The sequence below is a fragment of the Hyla sarda genome, chromosome 4, assembly GCF_029499605.1.
Source record: "Hyla sarda isolate aHylSar1 chromosome 4, aHylSar1.hap1, whole genome shotgun sequence".
Lineage (NCBI taxonomy): Eukaryota > Metazoa > Chordata > Amphibia > Anura > Hylidae > Hyla > Hyla sarda.
The window spans coordinates 100037501-100057119 of record NC_079192.1 but is presented as its reverse complement, the minus strand read 5'-3'; the positions used below and the strand labels follow the sequence as shown (position 1 = coordinate 100057119).

The 19619-nt window shown below is 42.4% G+C and overlaps 1 protein-coding gene across 11 annotated transcripts in view; it reads left to right on the top strand.

Annotated features, from left to right (window-relative positions):
- The window catches only part of ANKDD1A (ankyrin repeat and death domain containing 1A), a 78936-nt gene that overhangs the window by 43535 nt on the left and 15782 nt on the right, over positions 1-19619 (top strand). For all 11 annotated transcript variants that reach the window (XM_056571766.1, XM_056571771.1, XM_056571770.1 and 8 more), the window contains 5 exons: positions 626-724; positions 1668-1766; positions 3374-3472; positions 7288-7386; positions 17253-17351. In XM_056571766.1, coding sequence (XP_056427741.1) covers positions 626-724; positions 1668-1766; positions 3374-3472; positions 7288-7386; positions 17253-17351 — 495 coding nt within the window. The remainder of the gene's footprint in view (positions 1-625; positions 725-1667; positions 1767-3373; positions 3473-7287; positions 7387-17252; positions 17352-19619) is intronic.

Below are 19619 nucleotides of genomic sequence, written 5' to 3'. Positions count from 1 at the left end.
TCTATGGGGGGGGGGGGGGGGGGGCGTGGTGGGCGACATGCCCCCTTCCATAGACATTAATGGAGGGAGCATGGCTGATTTAAAAAAAGTATTACGGCTTAGTTCCATTAAAGTGAATGGACCAAAGTTGTAAAGTTGTAATATCACACACAACCTGAGGACAGGGATAGTGTTTTTAGGAAAAAGTAGCTCTGTTTTCTATTTTTGCATATCCACTTCAAGGGAGTTATGGTCTAGGGTCCATAAGGTTTGTAAGGTCCTTTGTCAAACTTTTGGGTGAATTTGTGAAAGTCATCTAAAAGAAAATCTGTCTTTGTTGCCCATAGCAACCAAGCACAGTGCAGCTTTCATTTTTTGTGAGTGGAAATTAAAATGAAATAGGAGCTATGATTGGTTGCTATGGTAAGAGATTTATTATAATTAATGCAAGAGACAAGTGGAGTTGATGCCCATAGTAACCATTCAGATTACTTCTTTCATACAAAGAACTCTGAAATATAATGGTGGATTCAAATTGGATGCTTTGGGCAACTACTCTTCTTTTCATTTGCAGCTGTGTCAATAAGTTTCCCCCATTCTTGAGAGATAATGTTGCTAAAGCATATTCTTCCCTCTCCTCTTCTAGCTCGGGAGGACTGCGCTTCACCTGGCTGCAGAACATGGAATTCTGGAGGTGGTGGAATTCCTGATCGGTTCTGGCTGCCACCATAGCCTAAAGGACAAGGTATCCCTGACACTGGATTAAGAGAAATCTTATTACTATTGATTTTGTCATGGAGACAGCATTTACTTTCGTCTCTTATAATACAGTAAGGAAGATGTTGAATACAAATGTTCCGCAGTCAGAGGGATACAGAGATTAGCCTGCATTATGTCTACACTATTGTATCTTACAAGGAAGTCTCAACACATTTATATTGCCTGTAACTAGATCTAGTGTTTCTGTATACAGGAAGATGTCCAGGAAGACGGCATGAGCACAAAGGGAAATTTAGTCTTGTCTTAGCAGGGGGGGCAGGGGTTATGACAGATGTTTACTTATTGATGGCTGTAATACACAATATAATATAGTTAATAGTGGCTTTTTGTATGACCTGTTGTATTTCTGTGGAACCAAGAATCACATCCCAGTCCACAGCACAGCAAGGCTGTTTAACAGTGTTGGGTTCTATTCCCATCTATTCTATGTCGTATTTTGTTGTATACATTGGAAAACCATACAAATGGTATGCCTCTGTATAAGTATACAACACCATACCTGCACCAGATCCATTGATTTCTATAGACCGAATGTAGTCTAAAAGGGACTGCTTGGTCCATTTGTAAGTGTATAATGTCTATAATATGCAATAGTTTTTCTTGGGTTCTAGGAAAAAAGTTAATGGCACGTTCCAAAATGAGACTTGTAAAGTGATTCTGGCCACTTTCCTAAAATTCTACTTTTAAATGTAGGTTATCACAGATCTAAGTTATTAGTTCATAGGGTGTATGATACTTCAACTCTCTTATAAAAGACATATCCCATATTATTTTATCTCTCTTTATTTCTAACTATGTTGCTTGAGAATCAGTTGATCAGCAAATTTAAGCCATAGATATATTTGTACATTATATCAGGTAGCGTTCCCCTTTTAACTACCCCTCAGTAATGTTTTCTTGTATTTCAGGAGGGCAACACAGCTCTGCACTTAGCAGCAAAGAATGGCCATACAGATGTTTTACAGAAAATAGTTGAGATTGGAGTGGAGTTCAATGGAAAAAACCAGGTGGGTGGAAACAGCTTTTCAGGACTGCAGCTAAAGCAATTCTATGGACTATTAGTTCTCATATAAAAGAAACACTGTTCATACCTCTGTGCATACATTAAACATTATATATATATATATATATATATATATTGTTTTGTCGTTGATTTGTTTCCTTGATGCAAAATAAAGTAACTTTCTAAATAGTCTTTATTGATCATTTCTTACCATTTATCTTCTGCTCCGAGAAATATAGAAAGTCTGTTAGACTTTCTGTTTTCTCAGTGTTAGAGATAACAGTAGAGAGTAACACAACAGAGAACTCAGTAGACTGGGATGGGGAGGATAGAGAAGGCAAAGCAGGTACAAGGCAGTCTGCAGGGGAGAATCATATAAGAGGTATAGAAGTATAGAGATATACTGCTCATACAGAAAGCTGCAGAGATTGTAGAAGCAAAAGTAAGCAAACCTATAAAAACTATAAAATAAACACCTATGGTGTTAATGGAGAAAACTTTTTTGCACCATAAGTACAAAGCAGGAGTGAAAGAAAATAGGTTTTTAAAGGTTTTCTAACCTTAGGATATGTTCATATGCAGCAGGTTTGAATTAGTAATTCCAACATCCTAAAGTATTTTTTTTTTCTTCAGCATTTGTATGGATTTCAAATAAATAGTACAGTCCCAGAAATCTACTGCCTTGGAAAATTCTGGTTTATTTAGTTGCAGACTAAAATGGCTGTCACACAAGCTTTCATATATGTAGCATGCGTGTTTCTAGAAGCAAGTCAGAACATTTACCAAACGGACAATATTAACCTATACTAGAAACAATATCAATCTGTGGGTACTGTGCCTTGTATGGCAATAGTTCCTTGGATAGTGCTGCTAGTAGTAGTCTGTTATCAGATTGCTGTGCTGTAGGTTTACTACATGCATTTAAAAGAATTGTCCACTAAAATCCACACTATAGTTCTAGATGTCTGATGACCAGGATCCCCAGCTGTCTCAATAATTGAGGTCCCCAAGCGCCCATTGTGAATGGAGGTGGGTGTGCCTGTGTGACCAACATCATAGTCACTGCTATGGGACTGATAGAGATAGCTGAGCCTTATCAGTCTCATAGATAGTGAGTAGATCAGTGGTCAAGCAAGCTCAATACTGCTACATTCATAAGGGGTACTACTTACAGGATTGGATATAGATATATGAGTGCCGCGGGTCTGACTGCCAAGCAATTATGCGTTTATCAACTATCGGGTGAATACTTGATAAATGCTGTTGAAGCCATTAGGGAATGTTCAGCTGAAAATATTCCCGGTGGATATTTCCCAGGCTGCAAGTGCCGGAAATGCAATTTCGAGTTGATTTCACAGATAAAATTGACATGTCATTTCTTTCTGCAGTAATTCTGAGGCAGATGGTTCCACTGTGGAAATTCAGCCACGTGCACGGTGCAGCAGAATCCTGTTAAAAAGAATGGGAGTCTGCTGCTACGAAATTTCCAGGTGGAATTTTTCTGCTGGATTTCAGACGGTAATTCTGCGGTGTAAACATAGCCTTAGAGTAAAACATGTTTGAGGAAATATGAACTGCTTTGATAATTTGACTTATTTTATTGATGGACAGGAAGGACTGACTGCCTTACATCTCGCTACAGAGGGTGGACACTTTGACTGTGCCAGAGTTCTCTTGGAAGCTGGATGTAACGTCAATGTACAAACAGAGGTAAAGGTTCCCTTTCATAATAAAAATGCATAGATCGTTTTTATACAATAGACTAGGCAGTAAATCCTATATTATAACCCTGTATAAGACATAAGTTATTTTACAGACACAGGAATGTTTATTACAGTCTCTTGAGTTGTCACCAGCATTCTCTGCCCAAGTCATGAACATTTTTCTTCTGTTGAAACATTTTCCTGCACAGGAACTAAGAAATTTATCAGAATAATTTTTTTTTTAAATTAAAATATTACTATGTTTTGAATTTTCACTTTACTTTAGGCTAGGTTCACACTGCTGTTGTGCTCCGACATGTTAAGGGTTCTGCTTTTTCTTTTTTTTTTCTTCGCCAAATTTTTTTCTTCGCCAAATTGATACAAGTGATGCAGCCAGGTTCTCCCATTGACTTGAATGGAGTCCGTCGGGTGTCTGGTATTTTATAGGAGTTGAGTGGAGAAAAAAAAATAGAACATGCTCTATTTTTTTCTGCCCTCCAATCCAGGTGTTTTTTTTTTTTACATAATAGAACAAACCTATATTTTAATATGCCCTGTTTGGCTTGTGGATCCTGTAGATAGCAACTGTACATATGAACACTGCTATAACATTGTTTGTGTGTAAGGCTCCTTTCACACTATACAATCATCCATTTTAAAGATCCGTTATAATGTTCCGTTATGAAAACTTTGAAAATCGGCTGTTAAACGGCCGTTATAAAATCCCATTATAGTCTCTATGGGATTTTTACATTATCCATTTTAACCCGTCATACCCCGTTATTAATAACGGACGTTATTTTGTGATGGGAGAAAGTAACAGGAGAAATAGTGCATGCACTATTTCTTTCGTTCTTTCTCCCGTCACAAAATAACGTCCGTTATGAATAACTGCTATGACAGGTTAAAATGGATAATGTAAAAATCCCATAGATTTATAATGGGATTTTGTAACGGCTGTTTAATGGCTGATTTTCAGGGTTTTCATAACGGAACATTATAGCAGATCTTTAAAACGGATGAATGTATAGTGAGAAAGGGGTCGGCACTGGAGAGTTTAAAGGGGTAGTCCGGGCAAAAAATGTCATCGCCCAAAGACATTTTATGTCTGATCGCGGGAGGGGGACGCAATCTCCCTGCAGCCCCCGCATAGACATGAATGGAGGGAGCTTGGCGTCCCCAGTCCCGGAAACTTTCCCGGAGCTTTCCGAAACTGGAGACACAGCTCCCGCATAGAATGCAGTTACTGCAGGGAGATCACGGGGGGGTCCCAGTGGTAGGCCTCCCGCGATCAGACATCTTATTTCCTATCCTTTGGATAGGGGATAAGATGTTTTTGCCCGGAATATCCCTTTAAACATTCTATGCTCCTGTTGTATAACTACTTTGTAATTATAAAACTGCTGACAATTCATCCAATTCAATTAGGCCACTAAATTGCACAACAAATTGTGTGGGTTTAGGAGCAATATTTCCCTTTTAAAAAATATTTATTACCTCTGGCTCTAACATGAAGCTTTTCTGGTCCTCTGTAGGTCTTTGTATTTTAGCCTGCAGTGATGGTTTGTTGACCTATGTGACCACTGATAACTGTGATTGGCTGCAGCAGTAACATGTTAACATGACACGTCATTACTGGAGCCCGGTATCCCTTTAATCAAATTGGTAGATTTTTTTTCTCACTTTGAATTCAGAGGAAAATATCCGCAACACTTCTGTTCTATTTCCACAACAGAAATTAACTTGCTACTGTTTGTCAATGGGGGAGATTTATCAAAACCTGTGTAGAGGAAAAGTGGAGCAGTGTCACATGGCATCCAATCCGCTCGCTTCTTTCATTTTTAAAAAGGCCTCTGAAAAAATACTGTATTTATCGGCGTATAACACGCACTTTTAAAACTTAAATTTAAGCCAAAAAGCCTGCCTGCATGTTATACGCCGATAAATCTTCTGGTCACTGATTTAAAGTAGCAGCTGCTTGTTAAGTATTAGCAGCACGGCCGCGGCCACTTTAAATCAGTGACCAGCGGCGGCTCCGCCCCGCTCTGCTTTTTAATTTTTCTTACCACCCCCGTCCCTCATCATTCCCCCTTTTCCCTGCTTTTCATAGTTTTTTTTATTTTCCTTACCTGGCTGAGCTTCAGCAGGTCAGGCGGGGGGTCTTGCGGGCTGTGGTCAGTGAAGCAGATGAGTGACATCCTCTCCCGGCTTCTCTGCGCAGCATCAGTGATGTCACTTTTCATTTCCTGTAGTCACCGCACTCCGAAGTCTGACTAGCGGCGGTTACAGGAAATAAAAAGTGACGTCCCTTATGCCGCGCAGAGAAGCCGGGAGAGGACGTCGCTCATCTGCTTCACTGACCGCAGCCCGCAAGACAGCTGAAGCGCAGCCAGGTAAGAAAAATAAAAAATAAACTATGAAAAGCAGGGAAAAGGGGGAATGATGAGGGAGGGGAGGAATAGCATGGGAGCAACGTGATGGGGGGGGGGGGGATGATGAGACGGGGGGGGGATGATGAGACAGGGGGAAATGATGAGACAGGGGGAAATGATGGGGGACATGAGGAGATGGGGTGGGGGATGATGAGACAGGGGGAAATTATGGTGGGGGAATGATGGGGGACATGATGAGATAGGGTGGGGGATGATGAGACGGGGGAATGATGGGGGGCATGATGAGACAGGGTGGGGGGATGATGAGACAGGGGGAAATGATGAGGGGGGAATGATGGGGGACATGATGAGATGGGGTGGGGGGATGATGAGACTGGGTGGGGGGATGATGAGGGGGAATGATGGGGGACATGATGAGACGGGGAAATTATGAGGGGGGGAATGATGGGGGGATGATGAGACAGGTTGGGGGGATGATGAGACATGGGTGGCAATGAGAGGGGGAAATGTGGCACAGGGACTGATAAAAGGGAAGGAATGATGTGGCACTGGAGGGGACGGGAGCAAACTGAGGCGCAGAAAAAAACGAAGTTGGGGGGATGATGTGGCATTTAGTCAAAGTCATTTATTTTACTTTTTTTTTTTACTTAAATTTCCCTGTTAAAATGGGGGTGCGTGTTATATGCCGATAAATACGGTAAGCAATATGGTTGCTATGGGCAACTGCACCACTTTTCCTCTACACAGATATTGATAAATCTCCCCCATTGACATGTAGTGCAAATTTTTTAATGGGAGAGATTGATCAAAACCTGTGTAGAGGAAAAGTGGTGCAGTTGCCCATAGCAACCAGATTGCTTATTTTTCAGAGGCCTTTTTAAAAATGAAAGAAGCGAGCTGATTGGTTGTCATGTGACACTGCTCCACTCTTCCTCTACACAGGTTTTGATAAATGTCCCCTTCTGTATTCCTAGCATGTGGATTTGTCAAAATCTCAGCCACTTTGCTAATATTATAATTTGCTTCAAATTTGTTGCCTAAAAAATAAAATAGACAAAAAATTTGCAGAAAATCTATTTCTTGTGAGCTTAGCTTCAAAGAGTGGAGAATGAAACGAAATAAAGGTATAATACTGCCGCCTTGTGGGTAAAAAGTGAATTACATCATAAAAGAAGATGTTGCCAAACTGGGATAGAAATGTGTGCCTGTCTGTGCTACAGCAGGGTGACACTTTTAGCAATTTATGCTAGACTTGTAATTGTAAATTTGTAAATAACAGCCAGAAAATAAGTTACTGGATTTGATATATTCTGTACATTTTGCTTTTTTCCTCCATTCTATCTTTTGTATACTTTCTAATCAAACAGATGTTTATTATGGGTCACCTATTATTCTTAGATTTATAAAATCCTTCTTTATTGGTTCTCAGAAAGGAATGAATAGTCTTCATTATGCAGCTTTCCATGGGCTCGAAGACATCGCCAGGATGCTGATAGATGCTGGAATAAACATCAATGCAGTGAACAATGTAAGTTGAATTTTTTCTCAGACATATAATGTCGTTTTATCATACTTAAGCTTTTAGGGTGGATTATTATAATTATTATAATTTTTTCCCCCCTGTATTGCAATCCTAGCACTTGTCATAAAGCTCCATTGGGGGCTTAGCATTTTTGCATGACAAGTTGTGATTTTATTTTTCCTATCCTCATTGAAAAACACAATTTTGTAACTTATTTTTTCTTGTTTACACAGTTAATTTTAAACTTTTGTATTTGGCATCACCTTATGCCAGTAGCAATTTTATATTGTTTTGGTATATTATTTTCTTTAGCACAATAAAAAAAAAAATTTCATATACATTTTTTTTATTTCTACATTGAGAGCCATGCCAAATTTTTGGGGAGTGCTACCTTTTTGGGGTACATCTTTTAATTAAGAAAAATCTAAAAATCTGCCACAGATTTTTTTTTTAACAATACCCAGAGTGGTACAAATAAAAATGTACCTTTTTATGATATGATACCTTTCTACCCCCCCCCCCAGCCAGTACCGAACTGGGAGGTCAGGCAGTGACACTCCTCCAGGTTTACACACTATGCTGCTCTTTATTATGGCTCACGGGTAGCCTTAACTCTGTACTCCTCTAGCGGAGTTTAGCTCCGCCCCTCCACCTTTGCGGGGGCCGACGCCACTTGTAATCAAAGCGGCTCCGTTGGCCTCCCTGAGCTGCGGCCTGGTGGGAGCTCCTCCTATCAGGGCCATTCTGTTTCCCGAGCCTTGGAGGTATGCGGCTTAGCAGGTGCTTTTTAGTGTGCTGCTCCGTGCCGTTGCCGCTCCTGAGGCTGCCCGTTGTGTGCGTGTTTTTCTTATGATTCTATAAGAGAACTGCTCGTGGACGGTAGTTCACACTCCTTTGCATCTTGTAAATACCATGAGGTGCAGAGTTCAAGTCCCCAGTGGACCAAACAGTAATAGATGCTAAATTTCATTTTAACATGCAGCCTTGGAGAAAAAGTTAAAAATCCACACACATTTCCTGGGCACTATGACCATTTGGTGTACTTTGGCGCCCTATCGTGGCCAATTCTTGTATGGCACATTAATTCTATTACAGCCTTGGCCGGTCGGCCATGTCTGTTCTTCTCAGTTTAATATTTCCAAGGGTTTGCATTAGGGGCTGCTTTATTGTTTCAGTCACCCTAGACTGTGACCTGCTATACACTATACCTGAGCTGCTTAATATATCCCTCTGGCGTCCCTAATTCTGCATTGTTTCTCGCTGTCATGGAGCATATGCGAAACGCCGTGGCAGGTTGTTGCCAGGGATGCACAGTCCCTTGGAAACTATCAGGGATATATTCAAGCAATCTGTTCTCTCCCACCACTGAGTGCCATACCTTGCGCAAGCTATTTGGCGTTCCTGACAGACACTCGGGCCTCTTTTGAGGTTCCTAATTTGTCATGTCTGCCGGCCACCCATCCTGGGTGTTCTTGGCATGTCATACTATATGATCATGTGGTAATAATTCAATTATGAATTATGGTCATAAAAATTATTAATTATGGAAAATTTAAAATTATGAAAATTATCAAAAATATCAAAATTCTGACTTGGTGAATTGTAGACAAAGCTAATCAATACAATTCACATCTGAGTCTGACTATTTCCTCAGATATCAACAAGTTCTTTTTATGACGGGATGACATTAATGCTAGGATGTAGTTTTGCAATATACAATAATACACAGGTATTATAAAAGTATGCAGATTTATTGGTTATAAGGTTATAAAGATAAATGAGTAATAAACACAATTATATATGCAAATGAATATCAATTAGATATATTAGTAAACATTACAAACTTGTTAATTGACTACATATAGTAGAACAATTCATGTGAGTAGTAAGTAACTTGTTACAATGAAACACAAGCTACTAGGCTAGGAATATCATATAAGAGAAAGGTTACATATCACTCTATCCAGAAGAACCTCATGATATCAAGATGGCCAATATCGAATTATAGACATATCAATATGGAATGATAAATACACTCCCCGCCCCCTTCTAACCAACTACAAATCACATGACTCCATGAATGGGCAAATCCATCTAAGGATATAAACATGGAAAAACTATGATATACTTCCATCCCATTCTGGACTATTTTCTATACATGATCTTGGTAAGACATTTAGACAATTAGCAGAGTTTTATGATCTCGCTAGACTATATTTTAGGAGGAAAAACTTGAAACAAGTTTCCTGTGTGGGCAATATACTTATAACACTTAGTTTGGTGAGTAGGAATTCTATCAATGTCTAAGCAATTATTTAATGCTTTGATAGATTTAGTCTTGATTCTTCTGCAGGTAGAACGAAGTCTCACAATATCCTAAAACTATAATCTCACTATGGAGATAATTAATCATTTTATTTAATTAATTTATTCGCCAATCTAAATGGTATAATTCCATCCACATTATCCCAATTAGTCTTAATTAAATGGAATACCATTTTTGTGTCTCTTACCAAGTCTATGTAAGAACTTCGCTTCTGGTCCTAGGAAAATTGAACGGTCCATCTCATCGTCATGGATAGCCATTGGTCTGGTACCATGTGATCAGTCCGTCTGCTATAATCTCACATGGCTTTTCCACCTGGTTGGACCTCTTTCCTGTGTCTTTGTGTTCTTTTCAGCCCAGTATCGTCCACAGTTCCTAACATCTGGTTTACCAGACTTTTTAATTGGTTAGAAACACCCTCCTAAATTTGAATTCAATGTAAGTTGGGCGAGTACATATAGTAATGACTATGACATCACTATAAACCCAGAATGCATTGAGCATATCACCCATAATGCCTTTCCTGTTGGTGTAATGTCAACTACCCATATGCTAGGGGGTGCTATTGCATAAGCAATTAGCATCATTACCATTAAGGGTTAACTGTCAATAACTGGCCTTAAACCCACATTCCACACTTGACTTATGGAGCCATAATTTAAAAGGTGTGACACATATAAGTAATTAAAACCTGGATTCTCGTAGACATAGAGTCACCAACTAGACATCCAAATTTATTGGAAAGATAATAATACAATGGATGATTCTCTAACACTGATGTGTGAATGTCTAGAGAATGTAACTGCCCCCCCTTATCTTGTCTTATCCAAACAGCCATAAATATCTAAAGAGATAACAAGTATTCTACTCCCAGACTGGCACTTAGGAGAACTTAGAATACAGTGTGGTCTATTTAGAACAAACACAAAATGTCAGACATCATGCTATTATGCTATGAAACATATTAAAATATTTTTGGGGCGTACAAAAAGTATGAAAATCCCTTCTCCACAGGCTACGGCATCTAGTGCTCCAGATCCTCACATCCAGCGCTAGGTCTCCATGGGAATATCCCTGTGTGGACATAGTTTGGCCCTGATACTCTATGCCAAACAGTGATCTCGCCTGTCATTATTCTCGCAGCGGCTGGCATTCTGGTACCCCATTGCTGAGTGCGCGGTGTCCAAAGGTATGCCCCGTTGTCTTCTAGGGTCCTATACCAGTCAGTCACAGTGGTCTGCATGGTTTCCTCTGCCGCCTGTCACACAGCTGAATTTTCTGCGGCTGAAGTTCCCGTACCTCATTACTGTGTGAGGTGTCCGATGGAATGACTCGTCTGCTCTGGACCCATACCAGTAAGCCAGACAGTGGTCTGCATGGTTTCCTCTGCTGCCTGTCACACAGCTGATGTATCTGTGGCTGGAGTTCCGATACCCCACAGCTGTGTGCGGCATACGTCGAACTGATCCAGTGTGTCCTACGGACCCTATGACTCGTCTACATGGACCCATACCAGTAAGCCAGACAGTGGTCTGCATGGTTTCCTACACCGCCTGTCACACATCACATGGCTGATGTATCTGCGACTGGAGTTCTGGTACCTCACCACCGGGCGAGGTGCTGACGGGATGAATCGTTGTCTTCTATGGACCCATACCAGTAAGCCAGACAGTGGTCTGCATGGTTTCCTACACCTCCTGTCATTCATCACATGGCTGGTGTATCTGCGACTGGACTTCCGGTACCTCACTACTGTGTGAGGTTCCCAACAGAATAACTCGCTGTCCACTATGGATCCATACCAGTAAGCCAGACAGTGGTCTGCATGGTTTACTACACTGCCTGTCACGCATCTCACGGCTGTTGTATCTGTGGATGGTGTTTCGGTAACTCTCCGCTGTGCGAGGTGCCCGATGGAATGATTCGCTGTCCACTATGGATCCATTCCAGTAAGCCAGACAGCCGTCTGCATGTTTTCTTCTGCAGCCTGTCACCCGTCGCTCGGCTGATGTTTTTGCAGCTGGAGTTTCGGTACCCCACTGTTGTGCGCGGTATACGTAGAACTGACCCAGCGGGTCCCATGCACACTAAAGGGGTTGTAAGGGATGCATTCCACGGTTACTCTGCCTCACTATATTCCCAGGGGGTGGAGTTTCTCGGCCTCACCACCCTCCCACCTATGACAAAGGGGCACAGTTAGCGCCTGCCAGACTGTTCCCTTTTAACCAAACGCCTGGGGGTGTTCTTGTTCAGCTGGACGGTTGTCTACACTGTTTCCTCCACCATCGGTCTCTGACCTCTGGGCTGCCGCGGACATAGCCAAGGTTCCCGTACCTCACTGCTGGGTGAGGGATCTGGAGGAGGGTCCCTACAGGTATACGGGATTGATACCAGTCGGACAGTCCTTCGTCTGTTGGATTTTCTGCACCACCTGTTGCATAGGCCGCACTCTAGTATCCCGTTTTCTGTGGAAGGTTGAATGGAGTGACCCTGGGTGCTCAGGAATCCTTTACCTGCCGGCCAGAAGGTTTTCCGCATGGCTTACTACTACTACGGTCTCCTACCATACACTTTCACCCCATGGACGGTAGCTCAGGTTCCCACTGCCATGAGTTAGTTTTGGAGTGAGTCTCCCCATGTTGCCCCATGGGCCTTATACAATTGACCATATTCTAGTTTGTAGGGTTACCTACTTGGCCAGGTCCTCTCTGCATCGGTCTACAGGCTGGTATCTCACTTCACTGTGTGTTTCCGTATGCGGGACCCGGTGTGGCCACGGTCCCTTTGCCACATAGCCAGACTGTGTCTGTATGGTCTTCTAATCAACCTGGTCACCTCCCCTGTTTCTGCCGCAGCTGCGGTCTGGTGTCTTTCCAGGTGCACTTCCGCAGAGTGTGTACCTGTGGGTTCTTGGGACCCTTTCTACCTGTAAGTCACACTGTGTCTGCATTTTTCCTGCTCCACATTCATTCTTCATCTCCTGAGTCTGCATCTGCAGCCTTGGTGTCTGGCGCCGTTAGGAGATGGGGTGTGGGCCTTTCTTTCTACAGGTCCCAGGGACTTTCTCAGCCACAGCAGCATCACTCTGTTCTCCTTTCTTAGGTTGCAATGTTGGTCTGCTGGAGCCATACCTCCCTTCCTGCTAGTTTGCAGTTTATTTCGTGTCTGTAGTCTTGGTACCCCACTGCTTTCGTGGGGTACCCATGTCTGTGTTCCTACATATGCTAAGACCGTTCTGCAGGTGTAGAGCCCACCTTTCCAGTTCGGTGGGGTAAGCCTCGGGGCTTCCGTGATTTTGTTTCCGCAGTTCTGCGGTGTTGAGCTCTTCTGTTCTGACTCTTCTGTTCTGACATGGGCCTGCTGGGGCGCAGTCAGTTCAGCCCCTCCCTATGCCTCCAGGTTCAAGGGGGCTCCTCCAAACAGTGATGGTTGCCGCTGGGGTCTGGGGACTCCGTCCGCACAGTACTTTTTCCATGCCTGTGGGGCGGCATTTCCCTGCTCCTACTGAGCCTGGCGCGTTTTGCCAATCCCCTTTCTACAGGGGGTACCGGGATCAGGGAGCTTGGCATGGGTCTGTCCTTGAGTTTTCATCTCGACCACCCTGGTTTTCCCTCCTCTGAAGGGACTATTTTGTGGAGGTTTTTTTTGCTGCCAAGATGATGCCATCTCACTTTTCCCACTATGTAGGTGGAGTATCTGGCGGGGCCCTTGTTTTTTTTGCTGAGAGCATTCAACTGGGGTTTTTACTGTCAAGGCTTGTGTGCTTACTGTCCACTATCACAGCCTGGCTCTCTTTCTGTTTTTTTGTTGTCTACTGCTGCTCACGCAGCCTTGGCTCTCTCCTCTGTTGGAGGAGTTTGTACAATCTCCCTGGAATGGTGTGTTCTTCTTTCCCTTTTTGTCTGTGTCAGTTGTAGTGCACTGACACTGAAGTCTTCTGGAGTAATCCTTCCTGTGCCCAGACCCGGAGAATATCAGCTGGGTTCTCATTTGTTTCTCCCTCCGTTCCCATTCTGGCGGGATGTTTCTTCAATGTGCTCTGGTCCGCTCGGACCACTGAGGTCTATGTCTGGTCGGTCTCCTGGGCTTGGACTCTGTTCTAGGATGCTGTCGCGTGCCTTCATTTCAGGCGGCTCTTCCAGTTCCTTGGTGATGGTTTAGGTCTGGGACAGGTGTAGTGATCCAACCAAGACTCCTCCGCGAACCCTTTAGTCGGGGCGGTCTTTCTGTTCTACACTCCTTCACTTCTTCATGGAAGTTTTGTCACCCGGAGAGTTTTTGCGCACATCTGTTTTCCTTACTCTTCAGGGGTTTGTCTTCCAGGTGACTCTACGTCTCCAGTTTACTTGTCAGTCTCTCCGGTATCTGAGATGCCCCCTTTTTCAGGGTGTTTTCCGTTCCTTTCTTCCTTCGGGGTCCATGTCCTCCCAAGTTGAAGGGCGTTCAGATTTTCCGCTTTATACCAGTTCGGCTATTGTCGCCTTCTGGGTGCTCATGTCGGGCCCCTGGGTCAGGGTTTTTTGGATCTGCAGCTGTGCAGGTCTTTGCTCTCATCCACCGCACCTCTCCAGAGCAGATTTTCATCTTTCTTTTTTCCTGTGGTTTCTTGTCTCTCTATGTGACCCGGGTGTCTTGGGTCTCTACAGAGGATGGCCCCTTCCCTTGGCCTCCTAGTCTATCTCCTTGGACAGCCAACAGGGATCTTCTGGGGGTTTAATTTCCGGCCCTAATGTGTCTCTGGGGGGGGCTCGTCTACAGGCCTTGTGGATACTAGAGTTCAGTCTGGGGCCTGACTCCTTTTCTCTGGTGGTTGTTTTTTCCCCACCCTAGGGGGACTGCTTTGGTACATCCCATCAGTTAGGTGTCCCCCAATGAAGAGCGACCGAGGAAAGGAGATCTTTTTGTACTCACCGTAAAATCTCTTTCTCGTATCCTTCATTGGGGGACAATGCACACACCCATTTCTTCATCTTTTTTTCTGAACAATTTTTTCCGGTTCTTGGGTTGTTTATCTGGGATTCCTTTCTAGGGTCCTTTGGACGTATCTCTTTGCTGGCTTCTCCTACTGCTTTGTGACAAAACTGATTACCTCACTTCCAGTGGGCGGGTATATCCTGCCAAAGGAGGTGCTGACTTTTTTTTCCTAGTGGCAAGAGCATATACTCATCAATTAGGTGTCCCCCAATGAAGGCTACGAGAAAGAGATTTTACGGTGAGTACCAAAAAATCTCATTTTGACTTGTCCAGTCAAAAGTTTTCATTGGTTGGGGTCCTGAGACCCCTACAGATCTCTATATATAACTCCGAGAAGTGCCCAGCAGCATGATTCATTCCCCAGCTCGGCAATTGGTTCAGGAAGCCCAACTTCTGAATTGAGAGCCATTGAGCATTGAGCCAGGGAGTGGAACATGCTGCCCCACGCTTCTTCTAGCTACAGTCATGGCTGTAAATGTTGGCACCCCTGAAATGTTTCAAGAAAATTAAGTATTTCTCACAGAAAAGGATTGCAGTAACACTTGTTTATTCCCTTTGTGTGTGGTGGAACTAAACCAAGAAAGGGAGGGGAAAAAAAGCAAATTGTACATAATGTCACACCAAACTCCAAAAATGGGCTGGACAAAATTATTGGCTCCCTTAACTTAATATTTGGTTGCACACCCTTTAGAAACTTCCTATAACCATCAATAAGCTTCTTACACCTCTCAGCCGGATTGTTGGACCACTCTTCATTTGCAAACTGCTCCAGGTCTCTCCTGTTGGAAGGGTGCCTTTTCCCAACAGCAATTTTAAGATCTCTCCACAGGTGTTCAATGGGATTTAGATCTGGACTCATTGCTGCCCACTTCAGAACTCTCCAGCGCTTTGTTGCCATCCATTTCTGGGTGCTTTTAGATGTATGTTTGGGGTCATTGTCCTGCTGGAAGACCCAAGATCTCGGACTCAATCCCAGCATTCTGACACCAGGCTATACAGTGCGACCCAAAATCTGTTGGTAATCCTCAGATTTCATGATGCACACGTTCAAGGCACCCAGTGCTAGAGGCAGCAAAGCAACTACAAAACATAATTGAACCTCCACTATATTTCACTGTAAGTACTGTGGTCTATTCTTTGTAGGCCTCATTCCGTTTTCGGTAAACAGTAGAATGATGTGCTTTACCAAAAAGCTCTATCTTGGTCTCATCTGTCCACAAGACATTTTTCCATAAGGATTTTGGCTTACTCAAGTTCATTTTGGCAAAATGTAGTCTTGCTTTTTTATGTCTCTGTGTCAGCAGCAGAGTCCTCTTGGGTCTCCTGCCATAGCGTTTCATTTCACTTAAATGTTGACGGATAGTTTGCACTGACACTGATGCACTGAATGTCTTTGGAACTGGTTTGGGGCTGCTTATCCACCATCCGGACTATCCTGCATTGAAACCTTTCATCAATTTTTCTCTTCCTTCTTGATAATGTTGTGCACTGTGGACAAAGGCAAATCTAGATCTCTGGAGATGGACTAGTAACTTTGAGATTGTTGATATTTTTCCACAATTTTGCTTCTCAAGTCCTCAGACAGTTCTCTTCTCCTCTTTCTGTTGTCCATGCTTAGTGTGGCACACACAGACACACAATGCAAAGACTAAGTGAACTCTCCTTTCTATCTGCTTTCAGGTGTGACAGGTATATTGCCCACACCTGTTACTTGCCCCAGGTGAGTTTAAAGGAGCATCACATGCTTGAAACAATCTTATTTTTCCACAATTTTGAAAGGGTGCCAATAATTTTGTCCAGCCCATTTTTGGAGTTTGGTGTGACATTATGTATAATTTGCTTCTTTCCTCCCATTTTTGGTTTAGTTCCAATACACAAAAAGGGAATAAACATGTATATAACAAAACATGTGTTACCGCAATCCTTTTCTGTGAGAAATACTTCATTTTGTGGAAAAATGTCAGGGGTGCCAACATTTACGGCCATGACTGTGTATGTGTGTGTGTGTGTATATACAATTTTTTTTTTTTTTATAATATACATTTTATTGAAATGATAATTTTCAATACATATTAAATTGTCTTCTGATCATTCATATAATATGCAGCAGTACTCCTGTATTTCAGTATATCATTGCTGATAACTTATTGGGCCCTTTGTAATAGGTACATACACTTGCAGAGTCTTTAAGTCATCGGCTTCATGTGATCACAGAGAGCCAATTGGTAGTCCCCTCCTTTTGTTCAACCACTTTATGCTATTGATCATGGTTCTAAGGGTTTAAACCCCAGGGATCGGAGTTTTCTGCAGTCTTGTCCATTGCAACTGGTGCCTGACAGTGTGACTGTTTGCCAAGACTGTGTTACAAAATTTTGTTAGAGGGGATAGATCTCTCTGCACTTTTACACCCAATATAAAGACCACAACACAACACCACCTAAAAAACTATATAGCTGTGGAGAGATATAGCCAGACACATAGTACAAAGGGATGGGCTAGCATGTTATTGCATAGAATAATTTTTATATTTACTGTTGTGTTCACTAACAATTTTTGTCTTTTATTCTTCTAGCAAAAGTCAACCGCCCTGCATATAGCTGTCCTGCAGAACTTTCCCTCCATAGTGAAGCTTTTCATTGACTGCGAGTGTGACCTGGACATTACAGATTACGTAAGAGACAAACAAATTATTAGTATTGTGAATTAGTATGACTTCTAGGAGGAAACACAAAGCCTTTATAAGTTTCTGTCAGCATGCCTGGGATAAGCATGTACCTATCCTAAGATGAAAATAAAAAGGAAACCGCATAAGGGCAGACTAGATGGACCAGTTGTCTTTTTCTGCCATCAATCTTTAATCTTTCTGGATGTGCATTAATAAAAATCGGTCAGCGCATTCATGCTGCCCTAAGCACAGCAGCATGAAGTAATGCCAGGCACCCTGTTAGCAGTGATCTTCTACTCTTTAGGGTATGGTTACTGAAATGTGGCAGATTTGTTGTGCATTTTCCCAATTAACTTCAGTAGGGAAGTCAAAATGTGGAGTTAATCTGCAGCATTTCATCCGTGTCAACATTCCCTAAAAAAGAGCCAGGTACGGCTGATTCGGCTTCATTGTTAGGACTTTTTAATGTTGTATTGGAAGTGGCCTTTCAAATGATTGAGCCAAGCCATGTCTAGCACATTTTAAGGGTACGTTCACACATGCATATTTTCTGCTGCAGATTTGTTGTAGCAGATTTTGCTACCTATTGAAGTCAATGGGCAGCAAAATCTGCAGCAGCAGATCTGCAGGAAAAATACTCACGTGGGAATGTACCCTAAAATAGTTTTCTCTGAAACACTGCAGAATCTCAGAGTAAAACGAATTTCATTATCAGGGCTCCTTATGCTCTTTTATGGTACTCATGGTTATTGTAGTCTGACTCTGCTGACAGGTTTTCTTTTGTTGAAAGGACAATTTCTCACACTTTCAACAACAAGAATAAAACCTGAATTATTAGGTAAAAAAAAAAAATCATAATATGCAAAACACCTTGCACATTGTAAAAGTGCCACCCATCACTTTACGGTCAAGGATGCCTTCTTGCAGTCTTGTATTAAAGTGTAACATATTGCCTGGGTTCATACTGCTTAAAGGGTACCTCTCATCAAAAAAACTTTTGATATATTATAGATTCTTGTTTGCAGAATAACTTTCCAATTGCATGTTATTAAAAAATATGCTTCTTTCTATTTAATTTTCCACTTTGAAAAAATGACCACTAGAGGTCTCCCTACCAGTCCTGGCAGCAAGCATTTCAGACTCATGCTGGAGTCCTAAACACTCAGAGCTGCCAGCCTGTTTTGTTTACAGCCAAACAGGCTGTGAACAAAGCAGGCTGGCAGCTCTGAGTGTTCTCCTTTGTGAACAAAGCAGCCTGGCAGCTCGTAGTGTTTAGGACTCCAGCATGAGTCTGAAATGCTTGCTGCCAGGACATTTTTTCAAAGTGGAAAATTAAATAGAAAGAAGCATATTTTTTTTACTAACATGCAATTGGAAAAGTTATTCTGTATACATTAAACTATAATATATCAAGAACATTTTTGATGAGAGGTACCCTTTAAAAAGCTATGATTGTGGCAAAAAGAGCATTAGGAGGAAAAAAAAAAAAAAGTTAAAGATGCTGGGTTCATACATGTCCAAATTCCTCTTATGACCTATATTCACACAGGCGTAAAATGTGCAGAATGTCCACCGGAAAATAGCCGGTTCTCCGTGCGGACATTCCGTAGTGTGAACATGGCCTAACAGTCTCTACATTGGATCATCTATTGGATAAAAGGAACCTTATAATTGATTAATACAGAAATAGGTAAATGCTCTATGACGGGAACTGCTCTGTAACCATTGAGCACCTCCCTTTACTGCACATTATTATCGGCCACAGTAATGTGTGGAGGCCTGTGGGCCCTTGAATTTTAGGATCTGGTTACTATGGTGACTCATATGGCTACACATCCTGCTGCATAAGCCTTGGGTTACAAATATGGTGCATTTTTGGGGGGATTTATCAGTTATATATCTATTGATAATTTAAGATTTGCACTTTAGTTTTCTACGTTTACTGCAGTGTTTTAAAACAGTGTCTCCAGCTGTTGCAAAACTACAACTCCTGGACATGCCTGGACAGCCAACAATTTTGAAGATTTACATTAGCTCTAGACACACTGTTTAAAAAGCACTGGTTACACGTAGCGTATCTGCAGCGTATTTGACAATTCAGATGCGCTACTGACCGCCCCTACAGTCAGCCTCCTACTTTGCCTGTGTGTCCTGGTCTGTCTGCTTGTAGCAGCTATATGCCAATACGAGCAGACACAGACTGGGTGGCGAGTCGCGCATGTGCAGCGTACCCACAGACATCGTGGCCGTTCGGCCTAGCAGAGGGAGCTACCG